General features: G+C 37.2%; 1 protein-coding gene across 8 annotated transcripts in view; it reads left to right on the top strand.

Annotated features, from left to right (window-relative positions):
* The window catches only part of YAP1 (Yes1 associated transcriptional regulator), a 146,242-nt gene that overhangs the window by 104,312 nt on the left and 24,534 nt on the right, over nucleotides 1-17,396 (top strand). For 4 of the 8 annotated variants that reach the window (XM_036744960.1, XM_036744956.1, XM_036744959.1 and 1 more), the window contains exon 5: nucleotides 14,858-15,039. In XM_036744960.1, the coding sequence (XP_036600855.1) occupies nucleotides 14,858-15,039 (182 nt within the window). Of the gene's footprint in view, nucleotides 1-14,857; nucleotides 15,052-17,396 lie in introns of all 8 variants that reach the window. The other 4 variants (XM_036744958.1, XM_036744954.1, XM_036744957.1 and 1 more) reach the window with 1 other exon arrangement.

Here is a 17,396-nt window from a genome sequence, read left to right as displayed (position 1 = left end):
TATTCCAGAATCCAAACCAAGCAGAGCTGCTGATGAAAGTGCAGAGTTGGCTGAAAAGTCCAGGTCCTAGCCCCTTTATAAAGGAAGCTTTGGGAGGAGTGCCCCACCCTCAAACCTGCTGTGCAATCAGAGGGTAGAGGAGGCTGAGGAGGTGGGAAGGCATCGAGAGTCCAAGCCTAAGTTAGCAGCATGGTGATGAGATTTCATCTGATCAGCCAGGGTTGTTGTGAGGATCCAATGAGTTAATGTCTATGAAGTTGTATTAAGTCTGAGTTTGGGACAAAGAACAATGAAGGGGAGGAAACTACTGGGTGATATGTAATATGAAACTTAGGAGAGGCTAGAGTGGAAAGAACATGGGACGCTCTGACCTGTGTGACCTTGGGTAATTCACTTCCTCCTGCTCTGAACCTTGATTTCCTCTCCTTTCAGAAGAGAGAGTTGAACACAGTACCTTTCTGCTTTAAATTCTATGAACTCAAAGTCTCCCCAAGCAGAGGCTATTTGCAAATATTATCAAACAGAAGTTGTCTTTTTTTTTTTTTTGCCTATCTCTCCCAGTGACTTAAAAGCACCCACATTTTCCTCTCCAACCTCCTGTCATGGAAATCTTTGTCCTGTTTCTAAGATTTGGCAAGATTTAATTGCTACATTTAATTTGTTGCTTGTGCCTTCAGGCAGTAATCCTTTTGTGCCTCATTGCTTGCTTCAGTCATGACTGTAAAGCTAGGCAAGATACACAAAGCCGGGCAGGTAGTGCAGTCATAGCAGTGCTGGCTTCCTCTTCCACGTGCAGTGCTATAAACGCTACACCCTGGGACCTCGCTCATAAAAGTCACATAGCCCTCCCCTTTCCTCATTCTCCCCCTCCCCACCCTCTTGCCTTGAGATAACAGGGTAGAGTAACGTAAGGATTACCTTCCCCAAGGCATCTAATGTTTGTTTACATATGGGCAGTTACTTTAAGTGAAGGAAGAAAGAAAAAGGTAGAGGTTGTCAGAAAATTAGGCTGCTGGAGGAATTTGAGAACCAATGAGCATTTTAGGAGCCATAGCCAATTGAAGATCCTGAAAAAAGACCAAGCATGTAAACATGGTTACAGCACAGATTTACTTTATCATGGGAGGTGGAGGGAACAAACTCGATTTACTTCTGATTCAGATTGCAAATTGCCACATCTCTCAGTTCAGTTGGACCCCAGAGGCTGTTTAGTCCAAACTATACCTGAACAAAAGCACATCTTTTGTTTTTGAGATCTATGTTTATTTGAAGGGTGATATTCTCCCTCTTTCATCTCCACAATTTTCCTTTAGACATATGCCAATTACAGTGGGGGAAGGGACTCAGTGGATAATCTGTATTCGATGACCCACCTTGAAGAAATCACCCAAAGAAACATAGAGTCAAAGACTCATGATGCACTTTGCAAGTCATTAAATTTTTGTAAATGTTTTATTTTTTCAAGATGTAACTAAAACATTTTCTTTCCACATAATAGAAAATTTCCCAAAAATACCCAAGAAAACCCATTATACAATATAGATTCTGTAGGGGAAAAAAGTTAGAATTGTTGATTGATAACTTTAAAAAAGGGTGTATCTTTCAACTTTAGCAGTACGATATTGACCCTGACCTGTTGTAGTTAAGCGTTCGGTTGCTTCTCTGTTGTCATTATTTACATTGTTTTGTGTGTGTGTGTGTGTGTGTGTGTGTGTACACATACACGTGTATAGTCACTCTTGCTCTTCATTTTCTATCATCTAAGTAATAGAAATAATTCATTCATCCTTATTCCTTATGGCATGGTGATGTTACATTATATCTTTATAACATAATTTGACCAGCCATTCCTCAGACATAAGACACATTGTGTTTCTAGTATCTAATCTAATCTTCCACTTCATGCAGAATTCCCCAGTTGGCACTCAGTGGTCAAGTTTAAGTGCTTTCACTGAAAGAAGTTTGCTACCTGACAAGGCAGTCCATTCCTTTTGGGAATACCTCTGATTGTTACAAAGTTTTATTTGTGTTGAGCTGAAAACTGCCTTCTAATAATTTCCATTTGTTAGTCCTGATTTTGACCTCTGATACTGCACATTTCTTCAGTCTGATATCCCTCCACATTATTAATTACCCTCTCTTGCCCCCCCAGGTTTATTTGCCCCTCAAATAGTAGGCATTTAATTATTGAATCAAATTCTATTAATCATACACAGCAGCTTAGTTTACTCTTCATAATACACAATTTCCCGACCTTTCACTCTATTGGCCCTACTCTTGTATGTGTGCCAGTCTTTAGGTCATGGAGCACTCAGTAACAAATACTATACTCAAGCTGTAGTTTCACTAATTCAGACTAGAGTGAGACCCGTTATCTCTCCTTTTCTTGGTAGTCTATCTCAATATATCTGTTCTGATTTTGAAGTCAACCAAAAACTCTCCGGTCTTTTTCTCATGTGCTGTTTAATCCAAGTCTCTCTCATCCTGTGTTTTTGCAGTTGTTATTTCTTTTATTATTTTTATCTTTTATATATTTATCTGTATTTTATCTTTGTTATTTTCAGCTTGTCATTTCAACCTGTCGATCTTCTTGAGCCCTTCATTTCTCTATCATCTGCTAATATATCGTCTGCCCCCAAGTAGTTGAGTCTATTGATCTCTTGCTCTGAACTTAGGAACAACAGATATTTTTGTCATTGATAGCATCTAATAGTCTTAAGTTATTTAGAGTCCTGTAACAGAACAAAGCATTTAACCTTCTTCGGCCTCTGTTTCCTCATTTGTAAAATGAAGGGATTGGGCTAGTTCTCTGAGCCACTTCTTTCTCTAACTCTTTCATTCTGTGATAATGTATGTAAATGGCTATACAAGCTCTAAAGTACTGTATAAACATGGGCTAGTAACATTAAGGTGACATTTGGTAGGGATAAATGTATATAGTCTTACATTTGAGTTAAAAAAAAAACAGCTGTGGAAACATAAGATAAAGGAGGTATGGTCCTATAGCACACTTGTTTGAAAAAGATCTAGTGGTTTTAGGGGATTAAGTTCTCAAGATGAGCTAGTAGTGTTATTGAGGGATCCAAGAAAGGTAGTTCCCTCTTGCTGCCTTAAAAGAGGCACAGTTCCCGGGACCAGAGAGATCGTGATCCCCCTGTACTCTGCCCCAGTCATAACATGTCTGGAATTTTGTGGTCAGGTCTGGACTCCACATTTTAGAAAGAACTCTGGTAAGCTAGAGTGCCAAGAGGAGGACAACCAGTGTCATAAAGGTGCTCAAGTTCATGCAGTGTGATGGTAGAAATGGGGATGCTTAGTCTGGAAAATAAGGACATGGTAGCTTTCTTCAAGTATGTAAAGGGATCAAAGAGAGAATAGCTTTGTTTGCTTAATGAATAAAGGCTGAACTAAGAGCTATCTAGAAATAACAAGGGCTGCTTTGAGAGATGGTTGGTATTAGGCCTCACTGGAGGTCTTTGGGTAGAAGTTGGATGACCATTTTTCATACCTTTCATACATAGTAGCCATGATTTCTTCCACCTCTGAGATTCTATGATCCTGTGATTCCCCTGGAGGTTGACTGACTAAATCCTGACTAAATTTCATCCAACCCACAGGACAAGTAACAAGAAGTGTCATCCTGTGTATGCAAGTGTTTGCAAAAAATGCATCCTGGCTTTAAATGTCCTTCGCATGATGCCCCAAATGACTTTCAGGTCCACAATGCTCCATTAAAACCTCTTGGTATATACACTTCTAAGTTCTTTTGTCTCCTTCCCTCCCCCCCCCCCCACTATGCTCCTCTCTCATTCTCTCATTTGCTGATTCTTTCTCTCAGTTTCATTGCAGAACCACTAAAGAAATAATAGTGAATAGAAAAAATCCCTGACTATTCAAAAGTGGCAAATTCAGGGCTTACCTTTAAAATCGAATTGAATATTAAATTGGGAAATCTTTAAATTATAGCTCAAGTATCTAAAAAAGATACCAAAATAAGTCAGTTTATGGTGAAAATGAAATGGGCCGTTTGTTTTGAATGAGCTAGGGTTTCCTAGACATTTTTTCTGTCCCTCTTTTAGTTTAGCTTTTCTTCATGCCACTGGGAATTGCTATTGAAAAGGAGATGAGGAAATCACTGGGCATATAATCTAAAGATAAGGTTTGTCACATGATAAGCACAGGCAGATAAACTGGTTATCAGAAGAAATATTGGCTGCAATAATTTGCCCTTATAATCCCAGGAATTCATGTCAACACAGTAAGTTTTTTAAATACGTTAGATGTTAATAGGGTTGAAGTGTCCCTATTTCTTCTCTTAGGGATTTTGAGCTATATCTGTTGTTTCTTTAAAACAACGACAACAAAAAAGCTGAAATGTGCCTTATGAATTTACCAAATAAAAAGATTGGAATTCATAACCATTATTGCATAATAGTCACATGATTTTAAAGTTGAGTACACTGTTAAAGGTTACTGCCAGCAAGGATTTACAGTATTATAGATTAAATTCTTGTTACTGACTGTGCCCATATCATATTTTCCTTGAAGGAAAGGGAGTGTGGGGGGATGATCATTCAGTTTATGGAATAAAGTAACATTGTTTGGAAATAAATTAATTTTCCAAAATCAAATTATTTCCCATCTGAACAAAGAGATAAGGATTTCAGTTAAATTAAGAAAAATTTCAGTTCAGCAATTTATTTCCAAAAATCCATTTCCTAGAAATAGTTTACAACTCAGAAGTAGCCAATCTCCTACTCACCCAGGATGAGTAAATGTTAGGTAATCATAAAATCACTTTTAGTAGCATACTTCCATAGAGAAGAATGAAATGGTTAAAAGAATAAATTGTGAGGGTTAGAATCTAGTAATAATTTGCACGGCTAAGCTATTCATAAATACTCATGTATCTTTTGAAAAATTTGCTTAAAAAAAGTAATTAAAATCACTAGGCAAGAATTTTAATTAAGAAATAGCCTTGTTTAAGCTATTAACTCTGGGGGCATGAGGGGGTAGCCAGGTGGCATATTGGATAGAGTGCCGGGCCTGGAGTCAGGAAGACTCATCTGTGTGAGTTCAAATCTGGCCTCACATACTAGCTGTGTTGCCCTAGGCAAGTCTCTTAACCTTCTTTGCCTCAGTTTTCCTCATCTGTAAAAATGCACTGGAGAAGGAAATGACAAGCCACTCCAGTATCTTTGCCAAGAAAACCTCAAATGGGGTCATGGAGAGTCAAACATGACTGAATCAAGTACTGAACAAGTGGGAGTGGAGAACAGCAACCATAGATTACCTTTGATTTATTTGAAAAATATATTCATTTTAATTTGACACATTTTTAAATGTTTGTTGCTTTCTTTGTTGTGTATACATATGTATATACGTATCTACATATGTGTGTATCTATGTAGATATACATACATATACACACACATATATATTTGAAAGAAAACTCTACTCAGGTCCTATTCTGATGCCTTGTGGTGACTTGGAGCTGACACTGGATTCTCAAAAGACTATCTGTAAGATAGGGCATATCCAATCAAACTGGAAAAGCCTTGAATGTGGTTATGATGATTACTATGTTCCTTGTCACCTGAGGAGCCAGCTTACCTAATCATTATATTGGCCAGCACATCATAAGTTTTTTCAGCCTATTTAGGCACAGTAGAGGAAGTGCCAACACTTTTGAAATCATGTTATCTTTTGGTACTTAAGGAAAAGTGTATCTTTGAAAAATTGCTGAAAAAGCACAAAATATTCCCCTTTTGTGGTATCTTCTTTGTACTGCACAGAAGTCTTGTTGTAAATCCTCTGGAAAAGTAAAGGCCTAGTGAATATCTTCCTTTGTACTACACTGTAAAGTTCCCCAGGGCAAACCTTATTTCAGTAATAATAATAAAATATTCTTTAGCCACCAAAGACCTCTTAAACAATGGCTCTTCAATAGATGTTCGTTTCTTGTGAAGATGACATAGGGTTGTGGGCAGAATGCTGGACTCAAAGTCAAGAAGACTTGGGTTCAAATTCTAACTCAGACACTGACTAGTTATGTGATCCTAGGCAAGCCACTTAACTTCCCCAAGCCTCAGTTTTTTTACTCTTCAAAATGAGAGGATTGGACTCAGTTGCCTCTAAGATCTTTTTGGTTCTAGTATCAGATGACAACAATGTACTGCTATGCTTACATACTCTCTTCTCTGTAATTACAGTGAAAATAGAATGAGCATCCCACCCCAGTAGAATACCAACTCTAAACAAGTTGTAGGTGGTACTGTAAATTTGGAAATTTTGCAAGAGATTGGAAGTAGTAATCACAAAAGACAATTTTCAAAGTCATTATTATTCTGTTTAATTTATTGTGGATTTGCTATAGTCAATATCTTTAAAAAGTTAACTTACCCTGCCTTGAAAGAACTGCCCTAATTAGCTTCTTTACCTGAACTTCCTAAAGTGGATTTTAGTGGTTGTTTTTCAGGAGAGAGATCATCCCCCTCTGGAACTGATAACTGGTTAGAACATGTTCTTCCCCCTCACCTCATTTGGCAATCCCTGAGTCCTGGCCCAAAGTGCTTAATGAGGTGATGAGAAGAAAATGTTCTGTTCATCCATGTTATATTATTTGAAATTACTTCAACCATAAACAGGCTTCTTCATCAGTGTCTCATTGGTTTAGCTGGAGGAACTAGGCTTCTAGATGGCTGTAAATAGTAGTTGGTGTTTCTTGTTAATATCTTCATTCCGTAATTTCGGTAGGAAAACGTAGAGAGTAGAAGATGACTTATCTAACTGATGCTTAATCTAGAACCATATCTGTTAGTATTAGAGTAGTCATGACTATCACCTTGTCATATTTTCTTCCACAGACTCTAGATTCTTCCAGGAAAGGGCTAGAATAGGCATCCTTACAGGGTTTTTTTAAATGCCTAGTTTGTAGATCAAGCAGGTAAGCATAATGGTTGCCATGCCAGTGGATCCTTTCTTTATGTTTTTGTACCAGCTTATAATGGCTGAGAAAGAACAAGGGAAGTTCCAGTTTTCTCCAAGTTCTCTTCTTGAAATATCATTAAAAGAAATGTAAACATGAATAATTCATACAAATATTATTTAAAACTTTGCTTGGAGGTAGCAACAAGTCAGCCCTTGAACTTTTTTGCGTGATAAAAAAGGGCATTTGATTGTGGCCAGGATATTAGTTATTCATAAGATCAGTAAAAATATTATAAGTTGTTTTTCACAGGCAGAGCTGGATCTAGGGGTGGTAAGGTTGAATATAAAACACAGTTGACATTAGTGGGTGGCCAATACAATGAAGGACACTTTAGAATAGGTTTTATACGTGTTCATCTTTTTTCATGCCAGAAAATCCTATTTTCCATGGCATATAGTGAAAATTCAAGCCTTAATAACACAGAGAGAGTATAATTTTGAAGTGTCGAGGTGGGAGAGCAGAAAGCTGATACACTATTCAAACCTTGCCTAAGAAGTAAAAAGGTTTAGGACCAGATGTTCTTAATATAAAATATATAGGAATTGTGAATTGAGTAAAAGAAAGAAATGTCACTAAACAGAAGGTAATCTGGTTATCACTTTATGATTAAAACTATGATGCACTGTTATCCTTCTAATATATTTTCATTGTTGTGTTCACTTCAAACTACTGTTCCTACCTTTTTGAATAGGTGTTCCCATTTTAAACGTCAAAAAAAATTTTCGGTTAACCACCTTAGAGTAATTGTCCTGTGGTACCTTATATACTTGTAGTGTTGTTGATTGGTGGCACACACTGTAAGAAAAAGCTGGATGAAGTTGAAAGAGGACTGAATTTGAAGTTAGGACTTGGTTTCAAATTTAACACTGATAATGGCTACTTACAACATATTTACGGACCCTTTCTGATGAGTCCACTCTCCAAGGTTCTTTACCCACAGAATGGACACTAATACATTACAATAATGGATAAAGTATTGGACCTGACATCAGAAAGGTGTGAGTTCCTGGCAAGTCATTCAACCTCTTGTTCTTAATTTCCTCATCTATAAAATTGGGATGATGATAGTACCTACCTCCCCATGTTATTGTGAGGATTAAATAAAATAATAATATAAAGCACCTTGTAAACTTTAAAATACCACATAAATACTAGCTGCCTCTTCATCATCATCATGATGGAGGTAGCTAGGCAATGCAGTAGATAAAACACTGGGCCTGGAGTCAGGAAGATCTAAGTTCAAAGCCAGCCTCAGATACTTACTAGCTGTGTGATTCTGGGCAAATCACTTAGCCTTTGTTTGCCTCAGTTTACTCATCTGTAAAATGGTGATAATAACACTGACCTCATTGGGTTGTTGCCAGGATCAAATGAGATAATTGTATGAATTATAAATATTGTAAAGATAAAATAATTATAAAGTGCTTAGCACGATGACTGGCACGTAGTAATGCTTCATAAATGTTGGCTATTGGTATTATCATCATCATGATTGTCTCAGTTGATTGTGTACCAGATTAATCTACAGATGATTCAGTAGCTCTGATTTAAAAAAAAGAACCATCTGTTTTAATATGTTTACTGCTTTATCAACTGAATATATTTGTAGGTAAAGGGAGGGTGAAATGAAATTGTTGTTTCAAAACCTCAGTTATGAGTATGTTAAAAGTAGAGGCAGTTCTGAATAGACAGTGACTGGGCCATAAGCAAATTTTGGTCAAAGTAACAATTTTGCATCCTGTGAGACCTACTATATATTTAGTGTTTATGTATTTTAAGCAGTTCTGCTGTCTCCTTGTTGAAATTAGTAATTACTATAACATTATTGACACTTGTACCAAAACATGATGGAAGTTCTTTAAAAGTTTGGTATGTGCAGAGGACCAGATCTCAAAAACTTTCAAATCTCCAAAAAGTTACTTGAGATCTATGGAAATAGCTAAAATCTTCTTAACGTTAAAAATTCAAATGCTTAAAATGAGCAGTCATACTTAGGGAGAGACAGTGTTGACCCATTTTCCTATTTGAGAGTCCTCTTATTTATTTTACATAACTGCCTAGTAGCTCATTTGCTAAGCCAAAACAGCCAAAACAGGCGGGGCTATGTCTTTAAGTAAAACGCAGTTTCATAACTCAAATATCACGAACACTGGAGCAGTTGGAAAACACAGATTTTAAACAGTTCTAGCCCATAGCCTACCCTGTATATCATGATGCTTCTGAGGGTTTTTATATTAAAAAGTGTTTCTAATAACTATAAAATAAATATTTTATATAAAAGGAGGAGAGGATAATGCTGTTATCTTTTCTTTCTTAGCTGCCCTTCCCTTCCTCCCCCACCCCAAACAAAGCCTGTTTTGTTTCTTGCCTGCCTGTGAGGTCTTTCCTATATATCCCATGTGGGTGCATAACCCTGTGTGCTGTTCAAATGCTCAACACAAGCAAAAAGTTAAAGAAAAGGATGCTCCTAGAAACGAGTAAGTCCTGGCTCCAAGAGACAAACAAGGTTTATTTGCCTTCAAATTAGTCAGCTAAAATGAGCTATGAACATGGACAGCTTAGAGGACTATTTGTGTCCTATAGATAGAAGCTTTTACAGTAAATGCAATTAAATGTGCACATACATCATGACTGGCAGACTGCATTTCTTATTTGGGACAAATTTTGTTAATTTTTCCCTTTTTAGCACACAGATGCTCTGTCTTGGAAGACTTGTGATAGGCATATGCAGAATCACAAATCATCTAATTGAAATTTTCTATTAGAATCACTCCTACAACGTCCTTTTAAGATGGCCGGCCACTGTTTGAAAACTTCCATTGATGGGAAGACTGTTACTTTTTGAGGCAGTCCTTGTAATGTTGGATAGCTCTAAATGATAGAAATTCCTTCCCTATGTTAATTTGAAATTTGCCTCTGTAATTCCACCCATTGTCATTTCAACATGTGGAGGCACACAGAACTATCATTCTTCCACATGACAACAATAATGCTTCCTTAAAATCTCCTTTCTCCAGGATAAGCATCCTCGGGTCTCTCATTCTTTCTTGATCCAACATGTTTTCCATATGGAAGCCTTCCTGGTTGTCCTTCTTTTGACATGTTACGTTTCATAAATAGACATCTTAAAATATCAGAGTCTATAAGCAAATATAGTACTCCAGATGTAATTTTACCAGTGAGGTGGGTTAAGCCTCATAGCTAGAAACATGATTATTAATGTAATTCAAGATTATGGCAGCTTTTTTAGAAATAATGTCACACAGGCCACTATTGGATGGAATTTATAAGCAAATCTATTTCAGTTCAGCTTAAGGAAGAATTCTATTACAGAGTTAACACCAAAATGTAAGTGATAGTGAGTATTCTATCACTGGAAGTATTCAAATAGAGGCGCTAAACCCATAAGGGATGTTTATAGATGGAGTTATTGCGCTACATTGTTTCTGAAGTCTCTTCTAAACTCTTACAGTGAAATTATTCTCATTAAACTCGGGATCAAATAAAATCAAATGTCTAGGCATTTTTTTCTTCTTCCGTTTTGTAAATTACATAATTGCTTTTTATAAAAAACCCTAAATGTAGAACTTTTCATACTATCATCCAGTTTATTAGCAATCCGTTCTAGTTTGTGCTATTTGCAGTTTTCATAAGTATGCTTTCAGTGTCTTTATTCAAGTCACCTATTAAAATGTCTACAGCTTCTAACAAGGTTGACGACAATCTATTCATTACCGTTCTTTATATGTGGTTGTTCAAATGGTCATGGGTCTACCTAGCTATATAATCATCTAGTCCATATTTCTGCTTGTTTGTTTAGTCGTGTCCAACTCTTCATGACCCCATTTGGAGTTTTTTTGGCAAAGATACTAGAGTGGTTTGCCATTTCCTTCTCCAGCTCATTTTACAGATAGGGAAACTGAGACAGACAAGGTTAAGTGACTCGGGGGTATATGGGGTGTTCAGGGAGGAGCATCACCTCTGATGTGACAGCTCCCTGAGCCCTTTTCAGGGCTGCTTAACCATCTTTGGTGTCTATCTGTCCCGCAGCGCTCTCATCTGTGCCTTCAAGAAGCTAAAGCATGTGTAGTGGCCACACCCCAAAACCATCTCAGCAAATTGGCTAAACCAGTATAAGGGTAACCGATAGGTCTTAAACCCGTTGGTGAGTTAGGGAGATGGCTATTCCAAGCATGTGAAGACTTCCCTCAGTGGAATGGGTAGATGAATAACTGTTCCAATGGTCACAAAGGTGGCTGAAGCAGGTGCTGTGGAGTGCTTAGAAGACTGGTCAGACTCAGAGAGACCAAGATCATGAACTGCATCCTGGGCCATTGCCAGTCATCCTGACTTTTCTCTTGCCACTGGACTTTGATGACTCTGGAAAAGAGAATGAGGCTGATGACTTTGAGCAACTCTGCCTCACTTAAATTCAGTTCACGCACAAGTCAAGACATCATCCTGTGATATCACTGGTCCTTTTTGAAAATGAAGGACAAACAACATCTTGTCCTCAGGGATAGTGTGAGACTTGAAATGCGTTTCTAAGTTTAAGATGAAACTTTTTTCTGATCTACCAATTGAGAGAGAGAGAAAGAGAGAGAGAGAATAGTTTGGCATGATTCACACATAATGAACTTAGGCCAGCACTTTATGAACAACTGCTAACTATTTACAAATCATCTTTTTTTAACAAAAATGTTAAGGTTTTGATAGGGATAAACTTAAAGAATGCTTTTCTTTTCCCAAGACTTAGCTGCCTTTTCTTTTTCAACCTTTTGGGAAATGTAGTTTCAAAGGAAAAATTCCAAGAGCTGTTACCAATATTATGAAAGAATGCTCCAAATCACCAAAAAGAAGAGAAATATAAATAAAAACAATTATGAGATTCTGCCTCAGACTGTCAAAGATGACAATAAAAAGAAAATGATAGTCATCAAAGGGAATGTTGGAAGACAAGAGAACATATACACTGTTGGTAGAACCGTGAAATGGTATTTCCAACTATTCTGGAAGGCAGCTTGGAACTATACCCCCAAAGTCACTTAACTATGCGTACCCTTTGATACAGCAGTACCACTTTCAGGTGTATATCCTAAAGAGATCAAAGAAAAGGAGAACAACCTTTATGTAAAAGTGTGTGTGTGTGTGTGTGTGTGTGTGTGTAGCAATAGTTTTTGTAGTAACAAAGAACTGGAAAATTGCATTCTATTGGAATGGTTCAATAGATTATGGTGCGTGAAAATAACGAAAGAGAGAAATAATGGTAAGAGGTATATGAACTGATAGCAAAATGGACAGAAGTAGTAGTAAAATGAACAAAATTAGGTGAACAGTTTGTATAAAGACTGCAACATTGTTTTAATAAAAAAAAAATAATTTGAGAGAGTGAAGAAATTGTAATCCATGCAGTGGCCATCCACAGTACCAGAGGACCAAGTGTGCTATTTACCTCCTGGTCGAGGTGATTGATGGGCATGAGATCTTGCAGAATAAGTAAGACACACATTTTTAGACATGGCTGACATGTGGGTTTGTTTTGTATGACTGGATTTATTTGATGCAAGGAAAGGATTTTTTGTTTATTTTTTAATATTTACATGAGGAGTTTTGAAAAGGGGTATATTATCCCCATTTATAATATTCTTCTCCATTTCCTAAGGGGAATAGTTCACCTTTTTACCATGAAGATCTTTTCACTCTGTTTGTAAGTTTTCTTTTTCATTCTCAGTAGTATCTTTATTTTTGTATTGTTTTTTCCATCTGTTGTAAAATGTAATATTTTCAAAGAAATAATGTACAATTCTGCCAGTTATTATCTAATAGAGAGTCTAAGAAATAACCACTAATTTCATATAAAGAAGAGAATAACTGTATCTCAATGTAATTCATGTTCAATGTGTACAAAATTCTGAATAATGGTTTGTGGGCTTGTATCATGAATCAAGCCTTTTCAACTCTATACAAGTATTTACTAATATTCTTTAATGGTACAATAGTTTGGTCTCCCCTTCCTATGTACAGTTGAAGCTTTCCTGTATTAATTGTTTTAAAAATTGAGTTTTTTATGAATCAAGTTGCAATTTGGAAACTTGGAGTATAATTTTATTTTGATAAAGTGTATATTTAAAATTTGTTAGTCATTTCATAGATTCTTCCATATTTCCTAAATGTTCTTTGTATTTGTCACTCCTTGTGACAGTATATAGTACTTAGTTATTCTCATTTACCACAATCTAGCCATTTCCTAACTTCTGGATATTTAAGTTTCTAGTTTCTCAATATGTAACATTGGTTTATATATAAAGTTTATTTATAAATGCATTAAAATGACATACTGTTATATATTTGTATTTAATGTAGCTATAAACTTGATACAAATAGTTCCCTCTCCCTCTAGTTATTTCCTTGGGTGGTATTCCTCAAAGGTGGGATTACGCTCAAAGGGCCCCTGGAGTCAAGAGGATCTGAGTTCAAATTCAGCCTCAAGATACTTGACACACTAGCTATGTGACCTCGAGCAAAGTCACTTAACCTCAATTGCCCTGCCTTCCCCCCTCAAAAAGAAAAAAATACAACCTAAAACTAAGCCCAACATTGGGGCAGCTAGGGGGTGCAGTGAGTAGAGCACCAGCCCAGGAATCTGGAGGACCTGAGTTCAAATGTGGCCTCAGACACTTGACACCCTTACCAGCTGTGTGACCTTGGGCAAGTCACTTAACCTGAATTGCCCTGCCTTCCCCGCTCCAAAAATGGGGGGGGGGGCAGCTAGGTGATGCAGTGAGGAGAGCACCAGCCCTGGAGTCAGGAGGACCTGAGTTCAAATTTGAGCTCTCCAAACTCAGATACTTGACCTTTACTAGCTGTGTGACCCTGGGTATTAACCCCAATTGCCTCACCCCCCCCCAAAAAAAGAAATGAAGTGATTTTTAAAAGAAAATGAAAAGAACAAAAGAAAACATCATGATGAATGAAATACCCAGTTGCTTCAGCTATTTGTTTTTAATCTATTCAAATCATGGTGATTCTACAAATGCAAGTAGGCAGCTGCGGTCCATTTATTCATATTGTACCTCTGAGTGGCCTACAATAAACCTATGTATTTTTAAGCCTTTCCCCTCCCCCAAACAGTGTTCATTATTTGGACTTATAAAAAATATGTTTGCAAAAATACAATTTTTACCACCTCTGCAAAAAAAAAAAACTGATGATTTGACCATCAAATTTGTGATCAAAGCCCTTTTGGAAGTGGTTCAGTCAGGGGGCAAAAACATTGAGCTAGCTGTCATGAGGAGAGATCAGCCTTTTGAATCCTGAAGAAACTGAAAAAGTATATGGTTTTGTGTCGTGTTATGAGGCAGCCTAATTTTGATCTATGTGAATTTTTTATCTATTTCTCTGTGTTTATTTGACCATTCCTACCAGTTTTTCTAAATCAGATTTAGAAAAACTGAGATAAAACATATTAAATAGTTAATAATTCAACTTCATCTTGTCAGAAAGCAGCAGCCAGAGGTGGAGGGTGGGGCCAAGAGAGAGAAATCTTATGTGAAAACAGTAAACTTACTCTTCTTTGGGCCCTTCACAGCATAAAACCTCAGGGTATTTATTGGAGTCTCTGGGCTCATTGGCAGCACGGGCCTAATGCAATATGAGAGTTAGCACTCAGTTCCACTGAGTCAATGTTTTAATGAATGGCATATGTGTCATTTTTTATGGGCATCAGTAACTTCAATTCCACTGGATTTTCTATCTGACAAATTCTACTACCAGAAATCTACTACCGCTACAATCGCTTTTGATGAAGACATTCCTTTTCCTTTCCCTAGCTAGATTTTTCAGGATCGCTCTTTTGTTCCTTTCCAGCTATGAACCAGAGAATCAGTCAAAGCGCTCCTGTGAAGCAGCCGCCCCCCCTGGCTCCCCAGAGTCCCCAGGGGGGTGTAATGGGTGGAGGTAGTTCCAATCAGCAGCAGCAGATGAGACTGCAACAGTTACAGATGGAAAAAGAGAGACTTCGACTGAAGCACCAAGAACTGCTTCGGCAGGTGAGGCCACAGGTTAGAACCAGTCTTCCCCTTTTTTATCCTCCGTTTCTGGTGTTGGGCATGGTTGGCTTTTAGCAGCGGTGAATGATGCTTGCGCCTGTCATGCGCCCTCTTTCCTGACTTCTTCTTCTGGACAGGATAGATGGGCTGCTTAGGCCCGTGGCCATCAGCACCATGCCGGTGGCCAGGAGCTCATCATTTTGGAGAGTCCCACAACACTTGCTTTCTTGAGACCAGGTGGCATATGGGTATTGCTCCATCTCTGAAGACTGAATAGAAAGCATAAGACCATGAAGAAGCAGAATCTCTCTCCCCAAATGAATTGATTGTGTAATGGTAGAAGTACCTATTCCTTCATGATTGATAGGCACATAATCCTAAATATCACAGTCTCTACTTTTTAGCATTGTTGAGGTGGGGGGATAGATTTTCTTTAAATAACAGTATAAATTCACATTATATGTCTAATGCCAGAAGATTCCAGAGTGCTTCAAATTGTTTTCCCTCTAGAAGCACAGGGCAGCAGAGAGCTGAGAATTTTTCCTCTTCCACTCTCATCACTTTTCTTTCAGAAAGTGGCATTGGGCCTTTACAATCCACAAGAAAAGATAGACCCTCCTCAGAATGTAAATACTGCAGTCATACAAAGTCAAGGTTAAACTGCTGCCTTTTTATCATTTTATACAGGCTAAGAATTTGTAAATTTTGTCCATTTTTCCTATTCTCCTTTTAAATAATACACTGATATTTTTTACAGTGCATCATTTATTGTAAATAGAAATATACTATAACCTCACACAATGAATGATACCATGTTTAGGGAGTCCATAATGCAGAGCTACTTTATAAGTGAATTTAATTTAAAAGATTTTTTTTTGACACTGTAGGAGCAGTGTTGGCTTAAAAGCCAAGACAGACTCACCTTAAATGGAATTCTCCTTGAGGGAAAACACAGTATTAGTGTGTTTCTAGTATAGCAGGCGCGTGATTAACAGAATGGAAAACATTATGACAACATGTGATGTCAGGAAGCACTTTGAGGGAAATGTTTCTCCATCTGCTGTTAATAGGGTAGAAGGAGGAAGCAAGTTAACAAGTTTAAATATCTCTCAAAATGTGATTTTTCTGTCAGTACTCCTGAAAAGAAACTTTTCAATTAAATGGGGCTATGACATTATTACAAGGTAATGCCACCAAGCTTATAATTATCTTTTTGTCATGGAGAAAGTAATTCATTAGCATATAATTCAGTCCTTTTTCATTGGTTGCTTTTCATTTTGTATTTCCTAGGTCCTGGATAGTATAGTTCATTTCAACAAATATTTATTAAAAGCCTGTTATGTGGAATATACTGTTTGAACTATTGTTATAAGACTGAGCTCTTTGAAAAGCAAAAACCTATAAAAGTCAAGTAAAATATCAATTCATGAGAGAGTATTAGTTTTTGAGTATGTTCCTTTGAAAATCCCACTAATGCTTTCCTTTCTAGATAACTTTTAGGGGATAAAAATTGGCTGTCTGTCATCTTACTGTTAATAATCGGTTAGCCTGCGTCTTATGTGGGAAATATTGCTGTTATAAAATGCCTTCCTTTTAGAATATCTTTCTTAACCTTATTCTTTGTGCTATGACTCTGGGTGTTGGGTCCTGGAAAAAAAAAATAGTTTCGTTTCCTTAAAGATAACACCTTTATTTTCTTCATTATCACCTTCTATGTTAAATCCTCAGGGGTGCGCGGAGGAGGAAGAGGGAATATAGTCACTGTTCTCTCATACTAATAGTCTATTTGTAGAAGGTTTTTGAGTCATCTGATAAAATCTTCCAAGCATTTCTGTGAAAAGCTCTTTTCGCTAAATTATCAATGATGCTTTCTGTACTCCTTCAGCAGCTATTTAAAAAGCAAAATCTCAGCAAAATGAACTTAGGTAGGATGGTGTTGTGGATAGGGCACTGGACTTGGAGTCAGAAAGATCTGAGTTCAAATTCTACTACCAACACTTAAGTTATATGACTTTGGGCAAGTCACTTAATAACTCTGTGCCTCAGTTTCTCATTGGTAAAATGAGGCAGTTGACTTGAAGGCCTTCATGGTCCGTTCTAGCCATCTATGATCCTATGATCATGACAACTGTAGGAGGAGAAAGTCAATAAAAATATTATCAAATGACAGTTTAGTTCTTGTACCTAATGATCACAAGCAAGTTTTTTTTTCCTGTCCTTTCCTCAAATGCTATAAAAACTTCTTAATTTTCATAATATGGTGGCTCCATTGGCTTTTACCTCCCTCAATCTGTCTCCTCTTGGGCTATCACGGGAATTCTGTGCTATGGAGATGTGACTGGATGGTGTTTGTTAAG

The sequence above is a fragment of the Trichosurus vulpecula genome, chromosome 2 (genome assembly GCF_011100635.1).
Source record: "Trichosurus vulpecula isolate mTriVul1 chromosome 2, mTriVul1.pri, whole genome shotgun sequence".
Lineage (NCBI taxonomy): Eukaryota > Metazoa > Chordata > Mammalia > Diprotodontia > Phalangeridae > Trichosurus > Trichosurus vulpecula.
Note: the sequence above shows the minus strand (reverse complement) of the source record. Positions and strands in the feature narration are given on the sequence as shown.